The sequence below is a fragment of the Pan troglodytes genome, chromosome 6, assembly GCF_028858775.2.
Source record: "Pan troglodytes isolate AG18354 chromosome 6, NHGRI_mPanTro3-v2.0_pri, whole genome shotgun sequence".
Lineage (NCBI taxonomy): Eukaryota > Metazoa > Chordata > Mammalia > Primates > Hominidae > Pan > Pan troglodytes.
In genome coordinates, this window is record NC_072404.2 from 151,081,812 (window position 1) to 151,098,557 (window position 16,746).

Consider the following 16,746-nt stretch of genomic DNA (forward strand, 5'->3'; position numbering starts at 1 on the left):
ATTGTGATTGAGCATATTGGGAGGATGGTAGAAGGCGAAGTGGGGGATGTAAAAGAAAAAATCTTCCCGGGAGGCAGAGCTTGCAGTGAGCCGAGATCGCGCCACTGCACTCCAGCCTGGGCGACAGAGCGAGACTCCGTCTCAAAAAAAAAACAAAAAACAAAAAGAAAAAATCTTCATCTGCTATAACAAGAAGTCAACTGATAGCCGCTTAAAGTGAGAACTCAAGGACTAATATAAGAATATCATATGGGAATGGAGCTTAATGACAGAAGAAGCTGTTAACAAAGTTACAAGTTATTGACTCTGAGGGTGGGGTGGGACTTGGTGGGGGGGAAGTGAGAGGGATGAGGAAAGAGACTGCTGACTTCATTATAAGCGTTCAGTATTAAAGTATTTGATTTTTAAACTTTGTGCACGAAACACTTTGATAACATCGAAACCAAAATAAAGGCAGGCTGCTCCATCTCTCCTTTCTTTCTTTTGCCCCATGGACATTTCATTGCATCTGGTTGATAAGGGCTGTGTAGGAGAAGGGACATCTGCCCTCACTGTGACCATTTCCTGGGAGGAAAAGCCCCTGCTTCTGGTTAACCCAGTGTTTGTCTCTAAGCCCATTCCTCAGCGGACTACTGTCACGAATGCCCCCCTGGGGGCAGGGAAGGCCCCCTGCTCTGGACAGCTCGTGACTCCATGGCAGAGTCCACTGTGAGAGGACGGTGATCACGGTGGTGGGGGCGGGGGTGAGGTTGGGGGAGCGGCCCCCTAGCGGGAGCAGGAGGCACTGCAGGATTGTCCTAGGGAAGCGGCTGAACTTGGAGGTCAAGGGCCTTTCTCGCTGCCTAGTTACTTCCCCAGGCTTTGTGGAGGCGGCTTTGTGGCACAACTGGAGCTTTATTTTCTTGTCTACCGAGGAGAGAAACCCACAGAAGATGCGGGACCGTTGTGGGAGATGGTCTTTCCACCAGCCCTATGACACAGCCCTGCGAAGCTTTTCAAGTCAGTGCGACTGGGGTTTCTTTCCCCGGGGACTGACTGACAAGAGCTACGTTTTCTGCCTCTATCATATCCCATTCTAGAACACCGGTTTGGCTGTGATGGCCTTTTAGGATGCTCAGTGCCTAAATGACAGGTAGCCCACTTTCTCTGGGTTCCACTTGGAGGCAGAGGAAAGGAACCAGGAATATGGAGAGCTTTCTAGTGCCGGCATTTTGCATGTTGCATTCACTTTCTCATTTGAGCTCCACAGCAGTGCTATGAAGCAGCACTATCCGTATCTTAGTTTACTGATGAGGAAACTGGGGGTTTAGGGAGCATCTCCCAGGTCACAGTGTAAGGGCAGAGGCAGGATACACCACTTCAGGGCCATCTGAATCCGAAGCCTCCTAGACAGCCTGCCACACGGTGAGCCGACTGGAAACCCCCATCTGATTCAACTCTAGGGGGATTTTCTGGGTCTCCCAGACAGCATGAGCTGGCACACATTTCTTGTCGTGTTTTTGTTTTTGTTTTTTTGAGACAGAGAGTTGTTCTGTGGCCCAGACTGGAGTGCAGTGGCGCAATCTCGGCTCACTACAACCTCTGCCTCCTGAGTTTAAGCAATTCTCCTGCCTCAGCCTCCCAAGTAGCTAGAGCTACAGGTGCTTAGAAAAACTAAGGAAACCTCCTTAGTGAAACCACGACACCTGGCTAATGTTTTTGGATTTTTTTTTTTTTAGTAGGTACGAGCTTTAACCAGCTTGTTGGCCAGGCTGGTCTTAAACTCCTGACCTCAAGTGATCTGCTCATCTCAGTCTCCCAAAGTGCTGGGATTACAGGCATGAACCATTGCACCCAGCCCACTGGTACACATTTTTTATCTTCATTTATAATCGCAGTCCTGACACTGGCCTTAAATGCCCAGGGCAGGGCCAGTCTGAACTCCAGGCCCAGCTTCAGTGGGATATTGGCTCTGTGCTGGGTGTTTGGTGGGCTCAGCTCTATTCTCATGTCTTTCCTGCTCCCTTGTAAGTGATACTATGTGCTCGGGAGACACGGCCTGGGTCTCAGGATATAGTTTGTGATTACAGAGGTAACATCACTGAGTGGGGAAGAGGGAGGACTCTGGAGTCAGCTGGGACTCCACTGTGTGACCCTAGACAAGGTATTCAGCCTCTCTGGGCTTCATTTTCTCATCTAAAAAAAAAAAAAAAAAAAGGAAGGAAGGTTATGTGAGTCCCTACCTCATAAGGTTATTACAGAGATTAAATGACACGTGCAAACCAGCTGGCATGGCCTGCCACATTGATGGCCAGGATCCCTGGTGACTCTTCCTGTTGTGAAGTGCTCCATCTAAAGGCTGAGCTGGTTTGAGGCCATTAGCACACAGAGTGGGCTCATCCATGCACAGAGCAAAGCCACAGGGCTGCTTTTTCATTTTTAGAAATTAAAATTCTGTTCAGTGGTGTTGTTTATTAGTTTTCTAGCCCATTGATTTTTCTTTCACAATAACACCTGGGTTATTCAGAGCCTCCCAGGGAACACCAGACTTCCAAGATTCTCGAGGATGACTGTCATTGTTTTCTAGAGTGTGTTGCAGATTTCCTGCCTTTATCAACAGAGCCTGTGCATTCTCCCCGGCTTCTTGTGAGACATGTGCCAACTCTCCCCATCATAGCCTCTGCCCAGGGAGCCCCTTATCGCTCTTGCCCTTGGCTAGCTGTCCAGGCTGCTGGTCCTTCTCTGGTCCCTGGGTCTGCATTTTGCTGGTTTCCCATCTCATTCTTAGGCGGCTGCATTTTCCCGATGTGAGGATGCTTGCCATTAGCATTCCTTTCCCCATTTTATAATTTCCCAGACTCACATCCTGTGAGCTGGGAAGCCAGATAACGAAGCTTGTTAGAGTTTTTTGTAAAGAGAAATTAGATTCTAAATGGCTGTTCCTCCCCAGGAGTAAAGTGCATGGATTTTAGGACATTTGCATTGGTGGTTTGATTGCTTTTTCTGCTTTTCTGCTCTGTGGTTTTTCTCAGTATGCCACATCACTGAACTTGGAGAGCAGAGGTGTTTCTGGACTGTGTTTTAGGAAAGATGGGCTCAAGGAGGTCCCCTCGACAAGGAATAGCTATAGCAATCTTGGGCTCTGAAGTTCAGATGAGTTACCTGCTATTGGACAAGCTAATGAACCTCTGTACCTCTGTCACCAATTCTTTAAGGGCCACAGTGATGCTACATAGCTAATTTAATCTGCTGTGACATGGGCTTTACACATAAGATAATGCAGCTGGGCTCTTATTTTTTTTAATTATGTGTTTTTTTATTTTATATATTTTTTGAGACAGAGTCTCACTCTGTTGCCCAGGCTGGAGTGCAGTAGCCTGATCTCGGCTCACTGCAACCTTGGTCTTACAGGTTTAAACGATTCTCCTGCCTCAGCCTCCCCGGTAGCTATGACTACAGGCACCCACCATTGTGTCCGGCTAATTTTGTATTTTCAGTAGAGACGGGGTTTCGCCATGTTGGCCAGGCTGGTCTTGAACGCCTGACCTTTTGATCCTCCCACCTTGGCCTCCCAAAGTGCTGGGATTACAGGTGTGAGCCACTGTGCCCAGCCTCATCTGAACAATTTTGCAGTGAAATTCTCTGAACCCTGGGAGCAGATACCTGGCCTGGCTCCCGCTCAGTGCTAAGCTAAGCCCTGCCAGGGCTGAAGCCCCACAGGACTCCATTCCAGTTAGTGTCCAAGCAGCACAGCCAAGCCGGCAGTGTCTCCTTTCCACCTTCCCTGGGGGCAGGAATGCTGTTTCTGCCGGGTAAGCCCCTAGCAGGGGCTCAGACACCCTTCTCATCACCTGATTTGCATTCCTGGTTCCATCTGTTTTATATATTGAGTCTTCTAAGATTTGGTTTAAAGAAAAGGTTTCGTTGCTTAAAAAAACATTCTTTGCAAATCCTGCCCTAGAGAAGTCTAAAGTAGAGAGACCCAGATGGGTGCTGGCATGACCCAGAAGCTGGCCCAACTCCTGCATGACTGGAGACACTGATTCATAACGGCCACCACCCCTGCCCAGTTTCTTCTTTGGGACTGTATGAACTACCCAGATGGGGAAGCTGAGGCAGGGGTCTGGGCTCTGAGCCATGAGCCAAGGGGCTGCTGGTCAGGTGGTGGTTCACAGGGAGCTGCTCTTCCCCCCAGAAACATTAGCTTGGTCTCGAAAGGCTGCAAGGGCTATAGGCTCCCACTGAAGGCCCAGTGTGGAGCTCAGCCCTGGGGCTGCGTCTGGGTGGCTGAGGGTGAGGGCAGCCTGGGGTTCAGGCAGGTGGCCAGCTGGATGTCCAGCCCACATGCCCACGGGCCCGCATGCAGAGGACCGGTCAGCCTCCATGGCGAGGAGAGATGGGAAAGGCAGAGCTGAGAGTGCTTTATGAAATGCCCCCAGGCTTACTCAAACAGAGAAAGTCAGGGTAACGAGTCAGAGGGCAGGAATCTGGCGGGTCAGAAAGATCAGGAGCCAGCAGGGAAGCGGATTGATGACAGCCGACTCCAGCGGCACCAGGCGGCAGCGGCTGCGGGTTATCCCAGCGGGCGCGGCCTGTACTCCTCTCCTGCCCCTGCGGGAGCTGGAAGCTGAGTGACACCACAGCCCGAGGCCTGCAGTGCAGGGCCAGAGACCGCTGGCTGGGCCCAGGTGAGAGTGTGTGTGTGAGAGTGTGTGTATGTGTGTGTATAAGTGAGTGTGTATTTGTGTATATGTGAGTGTGAATGTGCGTGAGGGTATGAGTATTTGTGTATGTGAATGTGTGTATGAATGTGTGTGTGTATAAGTGTATGTGAGCGTGTATGAGTTTATGTGTGTATGCGTGTGTGTGTGAGAATGTGTGTATGAGTGTGTGTGAGTGTATATGTGTGTATATGGGTATATAAGTGTGTGTGAGTGTGCGTGTATGAATGTGTGTGTGCATGTGTATATATGTGAGTGTGTGTATGTGTATGAGTGTGTGGGCATGTGTATGAGTGTATGAGTGTGTGTGAGTGTACGTATATGTAAGCATGTGTGTGTGTATGTCTGAGTGTAAGTGTATGTATATGTGAGCGTGTGTATGAGTGTATGTGTGTGTGTATGTGTGAACGTGTGTGTGAGTGTATGAGTGTATGTGTGAGCGTGTGTATGAGTGTGTGAATGTGTGTGAATGTGCATTAGTGCATATGGTGTGTGTATGTGTGTGTATGGGTGGGTGAGTGTGTATATGTGTGTGTGTGTGAGTGTGTGCCAGTGTGTGTGTGCTGGGGAAAGGATAGAGATAAAGAGCACATGCAATTACTCCCTGAAGTACACCCTAACCCTGGGCCTCCTGGAGAGCTGTTTGTTCCCAATCCCCAATATCCAACCCATGCTTTCTACTCCACCAGAGAGCCCTGTGGTGCCCACCTCTATGCCATTCTCCTACAGACAGTAAATCTTAGTTAACTTGATTGACACAGGTATCATGCCCAGGCTATAAACTTTTGGAGCAACACATTAGAAGGGGCTTAGAGGACTTCAGAGGCAGATATAATGACAGTAAGTGAGAGTCACAGTGGAGCCAAAATAAAAACAAACACACACAAACCTAAAATACAGGACTAATCAGCAGAGAAAGTAGCAGCTGGATGCTCACAAGATCATAGAGGGACCTTAGAGTCCAACCCATCTCCCAAGGCACAAAGTCTATGTCTAGTGTATCTGGCATGGTCATTTGGCTCAGACATCTAGGGACAGGAACACAAGGAGGGACCTTAGAGTCCAACCCATCTCCCAAGGCACAAAGTCTATGTCTAGTGTATCTGGCATGGTCATTTGGCTCAGACATCTAGGGACAGGAACACAAGGACCACACATGCCAACACATGTCAGAGTTTTCCTTTATACAGAACGGGAAATTCCTTTATGGCACTCTGACTCTGGTTCTGGTGTGACGCTTTGGGCCTGGAGTGTGGAGCCATGGAAGCCTGGACTTATGGAAGCCTGGACTTATGTCCCCTTAAGTCTTCTCTTCATTCCTCATGTGACTCAGGCTCCAGCTTTTTAACATCCTGGCCACTCACCTCTGGATGAGCTCCTTATCCAGAATTTGATGCACTGGACACATCATTTATTAATTTTTAAAATTAAAAAATTTTTTTTTTCGATGGAGCCTCGCTCTGTCATCCAGGCTGGAGTGCAGTGGCATGATCTTGGCTCACTGTAACCTCTGCCTCCTGGGTTCAAGAGATTCTCTTGCCTCAGCCTCCTGAGTAGCTGGGACTACAGGCATGCACCACCATACCCTGCTAATTTTTTATTCTATTTTATTTTTAGTAGAGATGGGTTTCACCATGCTGGCCAGGCTGGTCTCAAACCCCTGACCTCAGGTGATCCGCCCGCCTTGGCCTCCCAAAGTGCTGGGATTACAGGCGTGAGCCACAGTGCCCAGCCCATAATTTATTAATTCAACGGAGGATTTTGGTCACATTGCCTGGGGGGTTAAGAGCTCAAGTTCTGGAATCATACAATCTTGGATTCAAGTCCCAGCTCCACCACTTAGTAGCTGCATAACCGCGGGTAAGTAAGTTACTTAACCTCTCTGAACTTCAGTTTCCTCCTCTTTAAAATGAAGATAAAAATAATAGCACCTTCACGGAGGATTAAGTTATATAGTGCGTGTAAATGACCTCCCACAGTGCCTGGCATATGGTAAACACTTGGAATTTGGCAGCCACGTTGGACTGATGGTGACTCATGCTGAGCCTGTACTTAGCTAAAAGCCAAGGGTCTTTTTCGCATGAACTGCTGGCATTTATCCTTATTAGACTTCATTTTGTCAGTTTCAGTCCATTGTCTCTTCCTGTCCGCATGTCTCATTCTGCCACCGTACATTAGCACCGTACATTAGCCAGCTAGCGCATCCAATTTAGCCATCTGCAAATCTGATAATAAGCCTTTTATATTTTCAACCGCAATCTCACCCTAATCTGATGCCAACATGCTATTCAAGATTCTTTAGGTTCAGCTGTTCACTCAGCCCTCAAGTTACTCAACTGTGCTTTCTCATGGAGCCCACTCTGGCTCCTCTGAGTGAGAAATTCTTTTTTTCCCCCCTGGAAATTTTGAAGGCTCCAAGGAAAAAGTTAAATTATATTTAATAACTTCTGTTTAAAAGACCAAGGAAATTATAAAACCCATTAGAAAGACTGTAATCAAAAATTAGTCAACATGAAGTTTGGGCAGTTGGCAGTGTAGATTTTATTTATCTAGAACATCCCCTCTTGAGGAGTTGTATAAATCCTCCACAATGCCAGAAAACGAGGCATCACTTCATAGGGCATTCTGTATTTTTCCACATGGTTTATATTTTCTCTCTACTAAAATAGAAACTTCTCCAGGTCAGGAGCCCTTCTGTCATTTTGTATCTCTCATCAGCACCTGAGTCTGAGCTTTGCACACAACTCCTCATACCCACTGGCTGACAGATCACCACTGTAAAAATGAACCATTTATATGTACTTGTGACGGTTAACTTTGCATGTCAGCTTGGGTGGACCATGGGGTGCCCAGATTAAGCATTGCTTCTGGGTGTTTCTGGATGAGATTGGCATTGGAATCAGTGGATTGCCCTCTGCCGTCTGGACAGACATCATCCAATCTGTCGAGGGCCTGACTAGAACAAAAGGCAGAGGAAGCAGGAATTTGCCTCCTTTTTCCAGTCTCACTACCTGGGCTGGGACATCTCTCATCTCCTGCCCTGGGACTGGGATCTACACCATTGGCTTCCCTGGTTCTTAGGCCTTTGGACTCACACAGAGTGACATCAACAGCTCTCCTGGGTCTCCAGCTTGCAAGTGGCAGCTCATGGGATGTCTTAGCCTCCATAATTAATCAAGTGAGCCAATTCCTACACACACACACACACACACACACACACACACACACACACGCGCGCGCGCTAGTCTCCTCTTCGTTCTGTTTCTCTGGAGAAACTGCAGAACATATCCAGCTTCAGACAGTGAGAGCTCAGATATGAGATTCAAGAGGGGAGAGATGGCATTTTGTTTATTTTTGTCACCCTCAGGGTACCCGTATCATCCCATGTTGCACCTGGTAGATGTAGAACTCAGAAAATACTGTCTTCTAAATGTTGAATGAATAACATGAGGGAACCCAGCCACAGTCCCAGAGTCACACTGATCCTATTCACGTGCCTTCCTTCCCTCACTGAAGACGACATTACTGACACATTGTCAAGAAACACTGCAATCAAGAGCTGTGAATGAGGGCTGATGCAAACATAGTGCTGGGCTACAGACAGGCCATAGACGTAGACATTGTACATCCCAGAGAGCATGAATCTCGGTGGGGAGAGCACATGTCTATGAAAAGTTTATATCTGGTGTATCTGATGCACCATTTAAAAGATAAAGACATGAAATAGGCTCATTGAGAAGGGATCAACACTTTCAGCCTTTGGTCATTGGAAGGGCTTCACCAAAGAGAGTAATTGAGTAGGACTTTAAAGGTCAAAGAACGGGAGAGAACTTTCCAAAGTGGAAGAATAACCCAAGTCGCAGTAAGAGGATGGTCAAGAAGTAGATGGGTTTGGGAAATGACAAGGATTTGGGGGCTCCTAAAGAGCACCAGCCTAGCTTCCCCCTGTGAGCCATGGCACATTCTGGTGTCATAGTGGTGCACAGGTGGTTGTGGAATAGGTGTTTTCTCTGCAAAGTTAACTGGCTTACAAAGGGCTATAACCCATGTGCTCTGCCTTACTGGCATTTCCCTCTAATCTGAGCTAAGAAGGTCAGCTAAACAGACTATATTTGGACTAAGCTGCTCCCTGTAGCCCAACTACTAAATATCATCATCAGCCAAAGCCACGTCATCAGGCAGGTGGATTCGGATTTTTCACCTCAAATGATAAGACGTGCTTTCTGGCTCCTCCAGCCCCCAGCAATAGTGACACACAGTCCCTCCCTGGACAGTCTTCCTTTACTTCTCACAGAGTCCTGTTACCCTCCCAAGCGACTGCCTCTGCAGACTCTCCTTACGGGTTTGGCCTTCCTCTCTGGACAAAGGGGCGTCCCTCGGATAACTGTTGCCTGGCAACATCTCTACTGTGCCCTTGGAGAAACAGAGACATTGTCTGCTTGAAAGCTAAGGCATGCTGTTGGCTTTTGGGCTGCCTATAGTGAAATACAAAGATTAGGTTTCTTAATTAACAGTTTTCTCACTTTAAAAGGTTATTTAGGATTCAGTTCTTTCTAAACATCATTTTTTTCCCTCTACCCTCCACTTTCAAGCCCTGCCCTTGCTGGTTTTAATTTCACAATTTTAAAGAGAAGCCTGGAGAACAAGCTTGTATAGCTCTCTTAAGAAAAGTCACATTTAGGTTGCTTTTTTCTTTAGGCAGACACAAAACCCCATATTACCTATTCTTTTTTCACGAAAGAAGGGGGGCAATTAGAACAACTGCCTGGTGATTCTGGTCACAGGTTAGCTTTTACATGGGTCCCCACGATATTGGGGTTGTACCCATCTCCAGGAATGAAAGCACTGCTGAGAGCTTTGGGGATTCTCTTCTTTTTGGTGAGCCTGAGGCTATGGCTACTGAATGCCATGTGTGTATGTGTGTGTATGTGTGTGTGTGTGTATAGCCACACACACATATATATATGTGTGTACAGATAGATAGATAGATAGAAAGAAGAAGGAAAGAGAGAGAGAGAGGAGAGAGAGAGAGATGGGCCCAGGGGGAGAGAGACAGGGGAGGGAGTTGGGGGGAGGGGGAGAGAGAGAGAGAGAGAAAGAAAGAAAAGGAACCTAAAAGCAAACAAGAAACTAGTCAGTTAAATCCAGTAGAAAGACAAAGTGTTCATTTGCAGTGAAGTACAACTATTAGAGGATTGCCTAATTCTATTTTTGGAAAGTTCTGTTGTCCATTAAAGCATCCATAGGCCCAGCTCCATTCTTCCTCATATCACAGAAGTGAAGAGACTCACAGTTCTAAGTAATAACTCCATGTGTACATAGTGCCATGAAGCCACATACCACTTTATGGAGTCTTTTTCTTATGGTGTAGTGATCAAGTGTATACACTTTGAATTCTAATAGTTACGGGTTTGAATCTAATTCTGCTACTTTCAGCTTTGTGATTTGGGCTGAGTCTCTTAATTCTCTGAGCCTATCTGTAAAATGGAAATACTAGCATGCACCTTGTACAGCCCTTGGGAGTATTACATAACAAATGCAGCACTTCTGATAGAGTGCCTGGCGCTTAGTAGGCATTCAAATATGCGCTTCCTTTCCTCTTCTTTCTGTTCCTTTGCCCATAACCTTACCCCCATCTCAGTGGTTCAGGCTTTTTCATAAAAAAAACAAAAACAAAAACAAACAACAAAAAACAAAACAAAACAAAACAACAACAACAACAACAACAACCCTAAGCAGAGACCAGGTGTTAATAATGAGACAGTTGAATGGAACCAGGTGTTACTGAATGAGATCGTCATTCATTTGGTCCCAGGTTCTGGCTGTTTTGTTTTGTTTTGTTTTTTCTTTTTCCCTACTCATGGCAGGCTTAAACTTTGCTCTGAAATTTTGCCACAACCTGGGCTTCCCACTGACAATTTCTGTTTGAGCTTTTGAGAAGGCCACAGACAGTGAATGGAGAGGGCTCACTCTAGGGAGGGCGCAAAGAAAGAAAGTAACCTTAAGTCGGGGGAGAAGAAAAAGAAATGTTGTTTTTTGGAGGCGTGGATGAAAACATTGTCAGGGTTCAGGGAAATAGGGTAAGTCTCTCTGTAACAAACATTCATTGAGCACCTACTGTGTACAGGCTCAGCTTTCTAATGGGAGGTCTGATTCCTGCCTTTGTGTGCTTATCGTCTAAATAGACATCCAGAGTCTGAAAAAGGTCAACAGCAGCTGAGTTTTAGGCATCAATCACACAGCTCCTAAAAGGCTTCAGACCGAGGGAGCAACTGGATGTGTTTAATCAAGTAAGGCTTCCTGAAAGAGGCAAGTTTTGAGCCAGTTTGAAGGAGATGAGGATCATGGGTGGAAGGAGAGGAATTCAGGGTCTAGAACTGCAGGTGCCAAAGCTTAGTGTTAAGGGGGCATTCCAGTGGGTGACAAGGCCCCCTCATCGTCAAGTGCTGGGTGAATCTCCCTTCATTGGAGGCTCTCTTTCAGGGGCCCTGCAGGGACCCAGGCGGGGGTGGGGCTACAAGTAGTCTAACCTCATTGGACCGGAGGACTCCGAAGAACGGGTAGAGGAAGGCCGGCACCAGGGCTGCAGCTCCCAGAGGCACTGCCTCCGACACCCAGTACACAGCAGTCACGATCAGCACGTAAGCACACGAGGCCTCCTGCAAGGCAAGGAAAGGGGCCGTCATTCACAGGAATAGTCACTGCCACTGAGCGTCCGGATGCAACCCTGGCATCTGAGGCAGCAGACTCAGACTGTAACGCGGGTCCTAGGATACAGCCCAGGGACCGAAACCGAACTGGCAGGCGAGCACGGTGAATACATGGTGAGTCCATCCTTTGGTGGGTGACATTATGGCTGCTCCTTCGGGGACCGATGCCTGGCATGCGGTTTGCACTGGTGTGTAGCCAGGCAGCTCGGAGGGTTCTGGAAACTGCCAAGGTGGGGACTGAACTGAACTGCAGTGACCAGACCCATGATCACAAAACCATGCAAGTGGAGTTTAAAGCTTTAACTTGGACTGGGATGTAATTGGTGTTAGGTTGACTGGATATTAGAAGTTCTTGGGGTAGTTGGAGATAGGAATCACTATGTGTGGTGGGGGCTGGGGCTTGCACTTGTAATCCCAGGACTTTGGGAGGCCAAGGTGGGAGGATCACTTGAGCCCAGGAGTTTGAGACCAGCCTGGGAAATATATAGCAAGACCCCATCTCTAAAAAATAAAATATAAATTAGCCAGGTGTGGTGGCACAGGCCTGTAGTCCCAGCTACTTGGGAGGCTGATGCCAGAGGATCACTTGAGCCCAGGGGCTTGAGGCTGCAGTGAGCTATGATCATATGCCACTGCACTCCAACTTGGACTACAGGACTATAGAGTACGATGCTGTCTCAAAAAACAAACAAACAAACAAACAAACAAACAAAAAAAAACAGTTCGTTCACATGTGAGCTCTGAGATCAGTCATCCTGAGTTTGACACATGTGCCTAAGATATAAAGATATGTGGCATTGGTGTGTGCCTGACTGAAGAGAAACGGATCAGTAAGAAGTGAGATTTATAAACAATCCAAAAGGTGGCTTCTGGACTGTGCTCTTACAGCCCTGGGCATCTGGGGTGTGTCTCAAGAATATACCAGGGGGATCAGCAAGGCCTGGAATCTCGACCCCCTCTCCAGCCTCATCCCAAATGGAGTAGCTTTGTTCTCATTTGATTCATATACGAACATTACATGTGAGATTTGAAAGAAAAAAAAAGCTTTATTGCTTTAAAAATGAATAAACAAAGTTAAATCCCCCTGTTTTAGACTATTTGCTGAAACAACTTCATTCAGTAGTAAATTTTAATCAAATAAATTATTAGGCAACTTGAAGAACTGGTTGACCATTTCCCCCTTCAATTTTGGATCTGAGGTCCTATCACGTTTTGCATCTAGAGGCTGAATCCTTCTCCCAAAGGCCCCTGTTAGAGTTAATAAGGAGCTCCCTTCCCTGGGAGAGGGAAGGGAAGACTGAAGAGGAAGGCAGCCATCCTGAGCATGGAACTCTCATTTTGGATGAAGAAGCATCAGCTCCTAACTCAGTGTTTCTCAACCTTCGTACTACTGACGTTTAGGGCCACATAGTTTCTTCTTGCAGCGGGGCTGTCCTGTGCACTGTAAAAGAGCAGCATCCCTGGTCTCTACCCACTAAATGCCAGTAGCACTTTCTCCATTGTGACAACCAAAAAACCCTCTAGACATTGCCAAATGTCCCTTGGGGAGGTAAAATGATTCCTGGTTGAGAGCCACTGCCCTAACCAGGGTCTGGTTCTCGTTGCTCTTGGACTCCATTCTATCCGCTTGACACCATGGAAACATCCATCTACAAAGACTGAAGACAGCCATCTATCTAGAAGGGGAGGCCTGGAAATTCACCAGCATTTTCTATAGCCCACTCACTTTGCTGGCTGGACAACCTAGGGGTGCACAGGGTAATTAAGTACAACATTCTTATCAGAAGCCAGCCCTCCATCAGCTTGCCCTCTAGTTGTGTTGATTGCCCTGAATTATGCTGATGAATGCTGTTAAGACAGGTTACCGGCTTACTCTAGGGAGAGGCTGCAGTTCATGGGCCTTGTTAATGGTAACATCACCAAGCTCCGTGACTCAGAAGAGCATTTATAGAAAATACAAGTTGGCTGTGGGATCCTCAATTTTTACACAGTTCTAAACCATCAGGACTCGTGTCTGATTTGCCCTGAGGCTGGCTGCTGATCAAGGAACCTGACAAATCTTGCTGTTTATGGCCCCTTGAGTTCAGAACACGCGTTCTCAAACTCTTGCATAAAAGTTACAAAAGGTCGCTGTATCAGTGAGGGGCAGCAGGAGTGATTAAATCAGCTGGGCTGGCAAGGACCTTGTGCCCTCCTGACATTCGTGGATTATGGGATTGGGGTTTGAGAAATGGGAACTGGGCCCAAAAGTTGTTGACTGTAGCTCCCCACTGAGATGTTCTCTGGGGCCAAAAGATCAGAGGGAAGATAAAACTTTTGGAAGTGCTGATAAGACAACAGAACCAATGGTGGAAAAAAAGGAGGCTCCACTTGGAAACGAATTCAATTTAGAGAAATACCCTGTTTGCTATAGAAATAAAACTACCTAAAGGAGTTCAAACCTACGTGTTCTCATCTCTCTTCTGGGAAAGAGACAGAGTGGCAGATCTTAACTCCAGTTGAAGAGAAAGAGTTGAGAGACAAAATGTCTGCCCCTCACTGGGGACCCCTTATTTCTTCCTGGAACCCTTAGTCTTTCTTGATCTGGTCATTACAGGGCTATAAGTTACAAGTTAAGGGGAAGGAGGTGGGGAGAGAAGGTGCAGAGAAAGGGAAAGGAGAAAGAGGAAAAGAGCCTGTAATCCCAGCACTTTGGGAGGCCGAGGTGGGTGGATCAGTTGAGGTCAGGAGTTCGAGACCAGCCTGGCCAACATGGCGAAACCCTGTCTCTATTAAAAATACAAAAAATTTATCCAGGTGTGGTGGCACATGCCTGTAATCCTAGCTACTCTGGAGGCTGAGGCAGGAGAATCCCTTGAACCCGGGAGGCAGAGGTTGCAGTGAGCCAAGGTTGTGCCACTGCACTCCAGAGCCTGAGTGACAGAGTGAGACTCTGTCTCAGAAAAAAAAAAAAAAAAAAAAAAGAAGAAAGGGGAGAGAGAGAGAGAAAGAAAGAGGACTTTCCCTCTGCCAGGTGCCTTTAATTTTGAATTAGGAGAATGTGGGTAAAATAAAGCAAACATTTTGGTTGTAAATATTGTTAGACATGCGACTAGGTTACTGGAAGAAGTAAGTCATCAGGCCACCTTCACCCAGCTGTATTAAGGACAGGATTAATTACTATCATTTTTTACCTGGATTTTCCTTAGAGTAGAATGGACAAGAGACACCTTTAGAGAGTCTTTCCATACAGTTTCCACTTATTTCACCCATGGAATCTCCATAAACTTCATTTTTCCCCTTCTAAAGCTTCCCAAAATTCAGGAGGTAAGCTTGTATTCAGACAACCAAAAATACTGCAAAGTTTGCTTACAAGGAGTCCGATGTCCCCAACGTCTATCCCATGTCTAGCAGGTGGTTCAATTCGCGTGGGCTGAACTGCACTGGACTTCTCTGCTGGCTGTCAGGTCTCGCTCATCTTCTGGAGAGAATATTCTGCAACCCCCAGGCTCTTTAACACCACCACTGGTTCCTTATAATAGCAGGTGTGTGGGGGTTCAGACAATATCTGAAATATTGTCTGATATTCACCAAATAGCATTGGTGAGTGTTCAGACAATATCTTCAAGGGACATGCTATCTACTATTTTTTGACTCCCGTTTACAAGTAAAGGAAAGAGTTCGAAAGTGGCCATTTCCCCATGTAGGACGTTTCCTAGTCAGCTACTCACTTAGGCGTGGAACTGCTCGTTTTCCACGCAGTTTGACCACCCCAATGATATCCCACTCCAACTTCACGGGAAGGAGGTTGAAGTCTGTTATCTGTTATCATCAATGACTGGGGGTGCCTTTTAAAAAATTTAGCTTGGGCAGTTGAGATGCAACTTTTATCCCACTGGGGGCACTGAGGAAGGGCTTAGTTATGGATGCCCTCTCTTTTACCCTCTTCTTCTATAACATGATAAACAGCGTCTGGACCTCTAGTTTTAGAGAGTTGGGCAAGAAAAAGGGGGAAGGTCATTTTGACTCCTCCTAAAATGTAGCTGAGGCTTGTCGCTTAGAACCATCAAAACTGCAGGCCAGGAGCTCCTGCCCAGGTACTCCATCACTGCTCTCAACTCCAGTCCAGAGCAAGAAAATCCATTTGGAATTTTTAAGGGTTAAATATCAGACTCTAAAAGTTTGATGCAGGCCAGGCACGGTGGCTCACACCTGTAATCTCAACACTTTGGGAGGATCACGTCAGACCATGAGTTTGAGACCAGCCTGGGCAACATAGTGAAACCCCCATTTCTACAAAAAAAAATTTTTTTTAAAAATTAGCTGCATGTGGTGGTACTTGCTTGCCTGTAGTCCCAGCTACTCCAGAGGCTGAGGCACAAGGATTGCTTAACCCCAGGAGCTCAAGGCTGCAGTGAGCTACGATTGTGCCACCGCACTCCGGACTGGGTGACAGAGTGAGACTCTGCGTCTACAAAAAAAAGTTTGATGAAAGGGGTGACGGATGGATGAAAGACACTCTACCTGCTGGGCACCTAGTCTGTGCCTTCTGTGGGCAGTGGCCAGGGTCCCCAAAGATGGGGCTGCCTCAACAAGGAGATATAAGAGGTTCCTGATACTGCTTGGGAGAGGAGGCTAATATGTCTCTTGGTAACAGTCCCTTATAGCAACCTACATGGAGAAAAAACAAAAACAAGAAAAGCCACAAAAAGAAAAAAAATCAGGCCCATTTGGACAAAGCAGAAAATTGACTAGGGTACAGTCCAGGAAGAATGTCAGCAGCAATCACTGTCTGCTAATCCCAGCCCAGTTTTAATCAGCGTCTCCCTGGCACTCTGGAGTATTTATTCTATGAAAGATTTAAGCCAGTTTGTTTTTAAGAAGAACCATGCTAATCCCCTCTGTTTAACTTTTTAACTTAATCTTGGTTACCAAGTTACTTAAGGAGCAGAGTGGAAGAATTGCTCCCCCTCCTACAAACGTGATTAACCTGTTTTAGCTTATTTTTCCAAAAGTCTCCAGGGCAGTGCCAGCTGGGGGAAGGGGACAAGCCACAGACAGGAGGAAGAGAACAGCGGAGGGAAGGGAAGGGAAGCAGGTGACCACCAGGAGGGTGTGACAGGCAAGCTGGATGCTGAGCCAGAGCTGAGGTTCCTCTGTTCTCACAAACCAGGTGAAGAATGAAGTCATGGGCTAGAGTTTGGGGGCTCTTATCTCTTTTTTATCGTGTCACTTTTTGTCTGTCCTTCAAGAGCACAGAGAAGAAAACACAGAAGACACAAATAATTCAAGGCCACGTGCATGGGAGCAGGGCAGCCTGCTAAGTTCTGCTTTCATTCCTTCCCTAAACATTCATT

General features: G+C 46.8%; 1 protein-coding gene across 2 annotated transcripts in view; it reads right to left on the reverse strand.

Annotated features, from left to right (window-relative positions):
* SLC13A4 (solute carrier family 13 member 4) overlaps positions 1-16,746 on the reverse strand; it is a 47,137-nt gene that overhangs the window by 29,021 nt on the left and 1,370 nt on the right. For both annotated transcript variants that reach the window (XM_001146756.7, XM_009454276.5), the window contains exon 2: positions 11,231-11,359. In XM_001146756.7, coding sequence (XP_001146756.4) covers positions 11,231-11,359 — 129 coding nt within the window. The remainder of the gene's footprint in view (positions 1-11,230; positions 11,360-16,746) is intronic.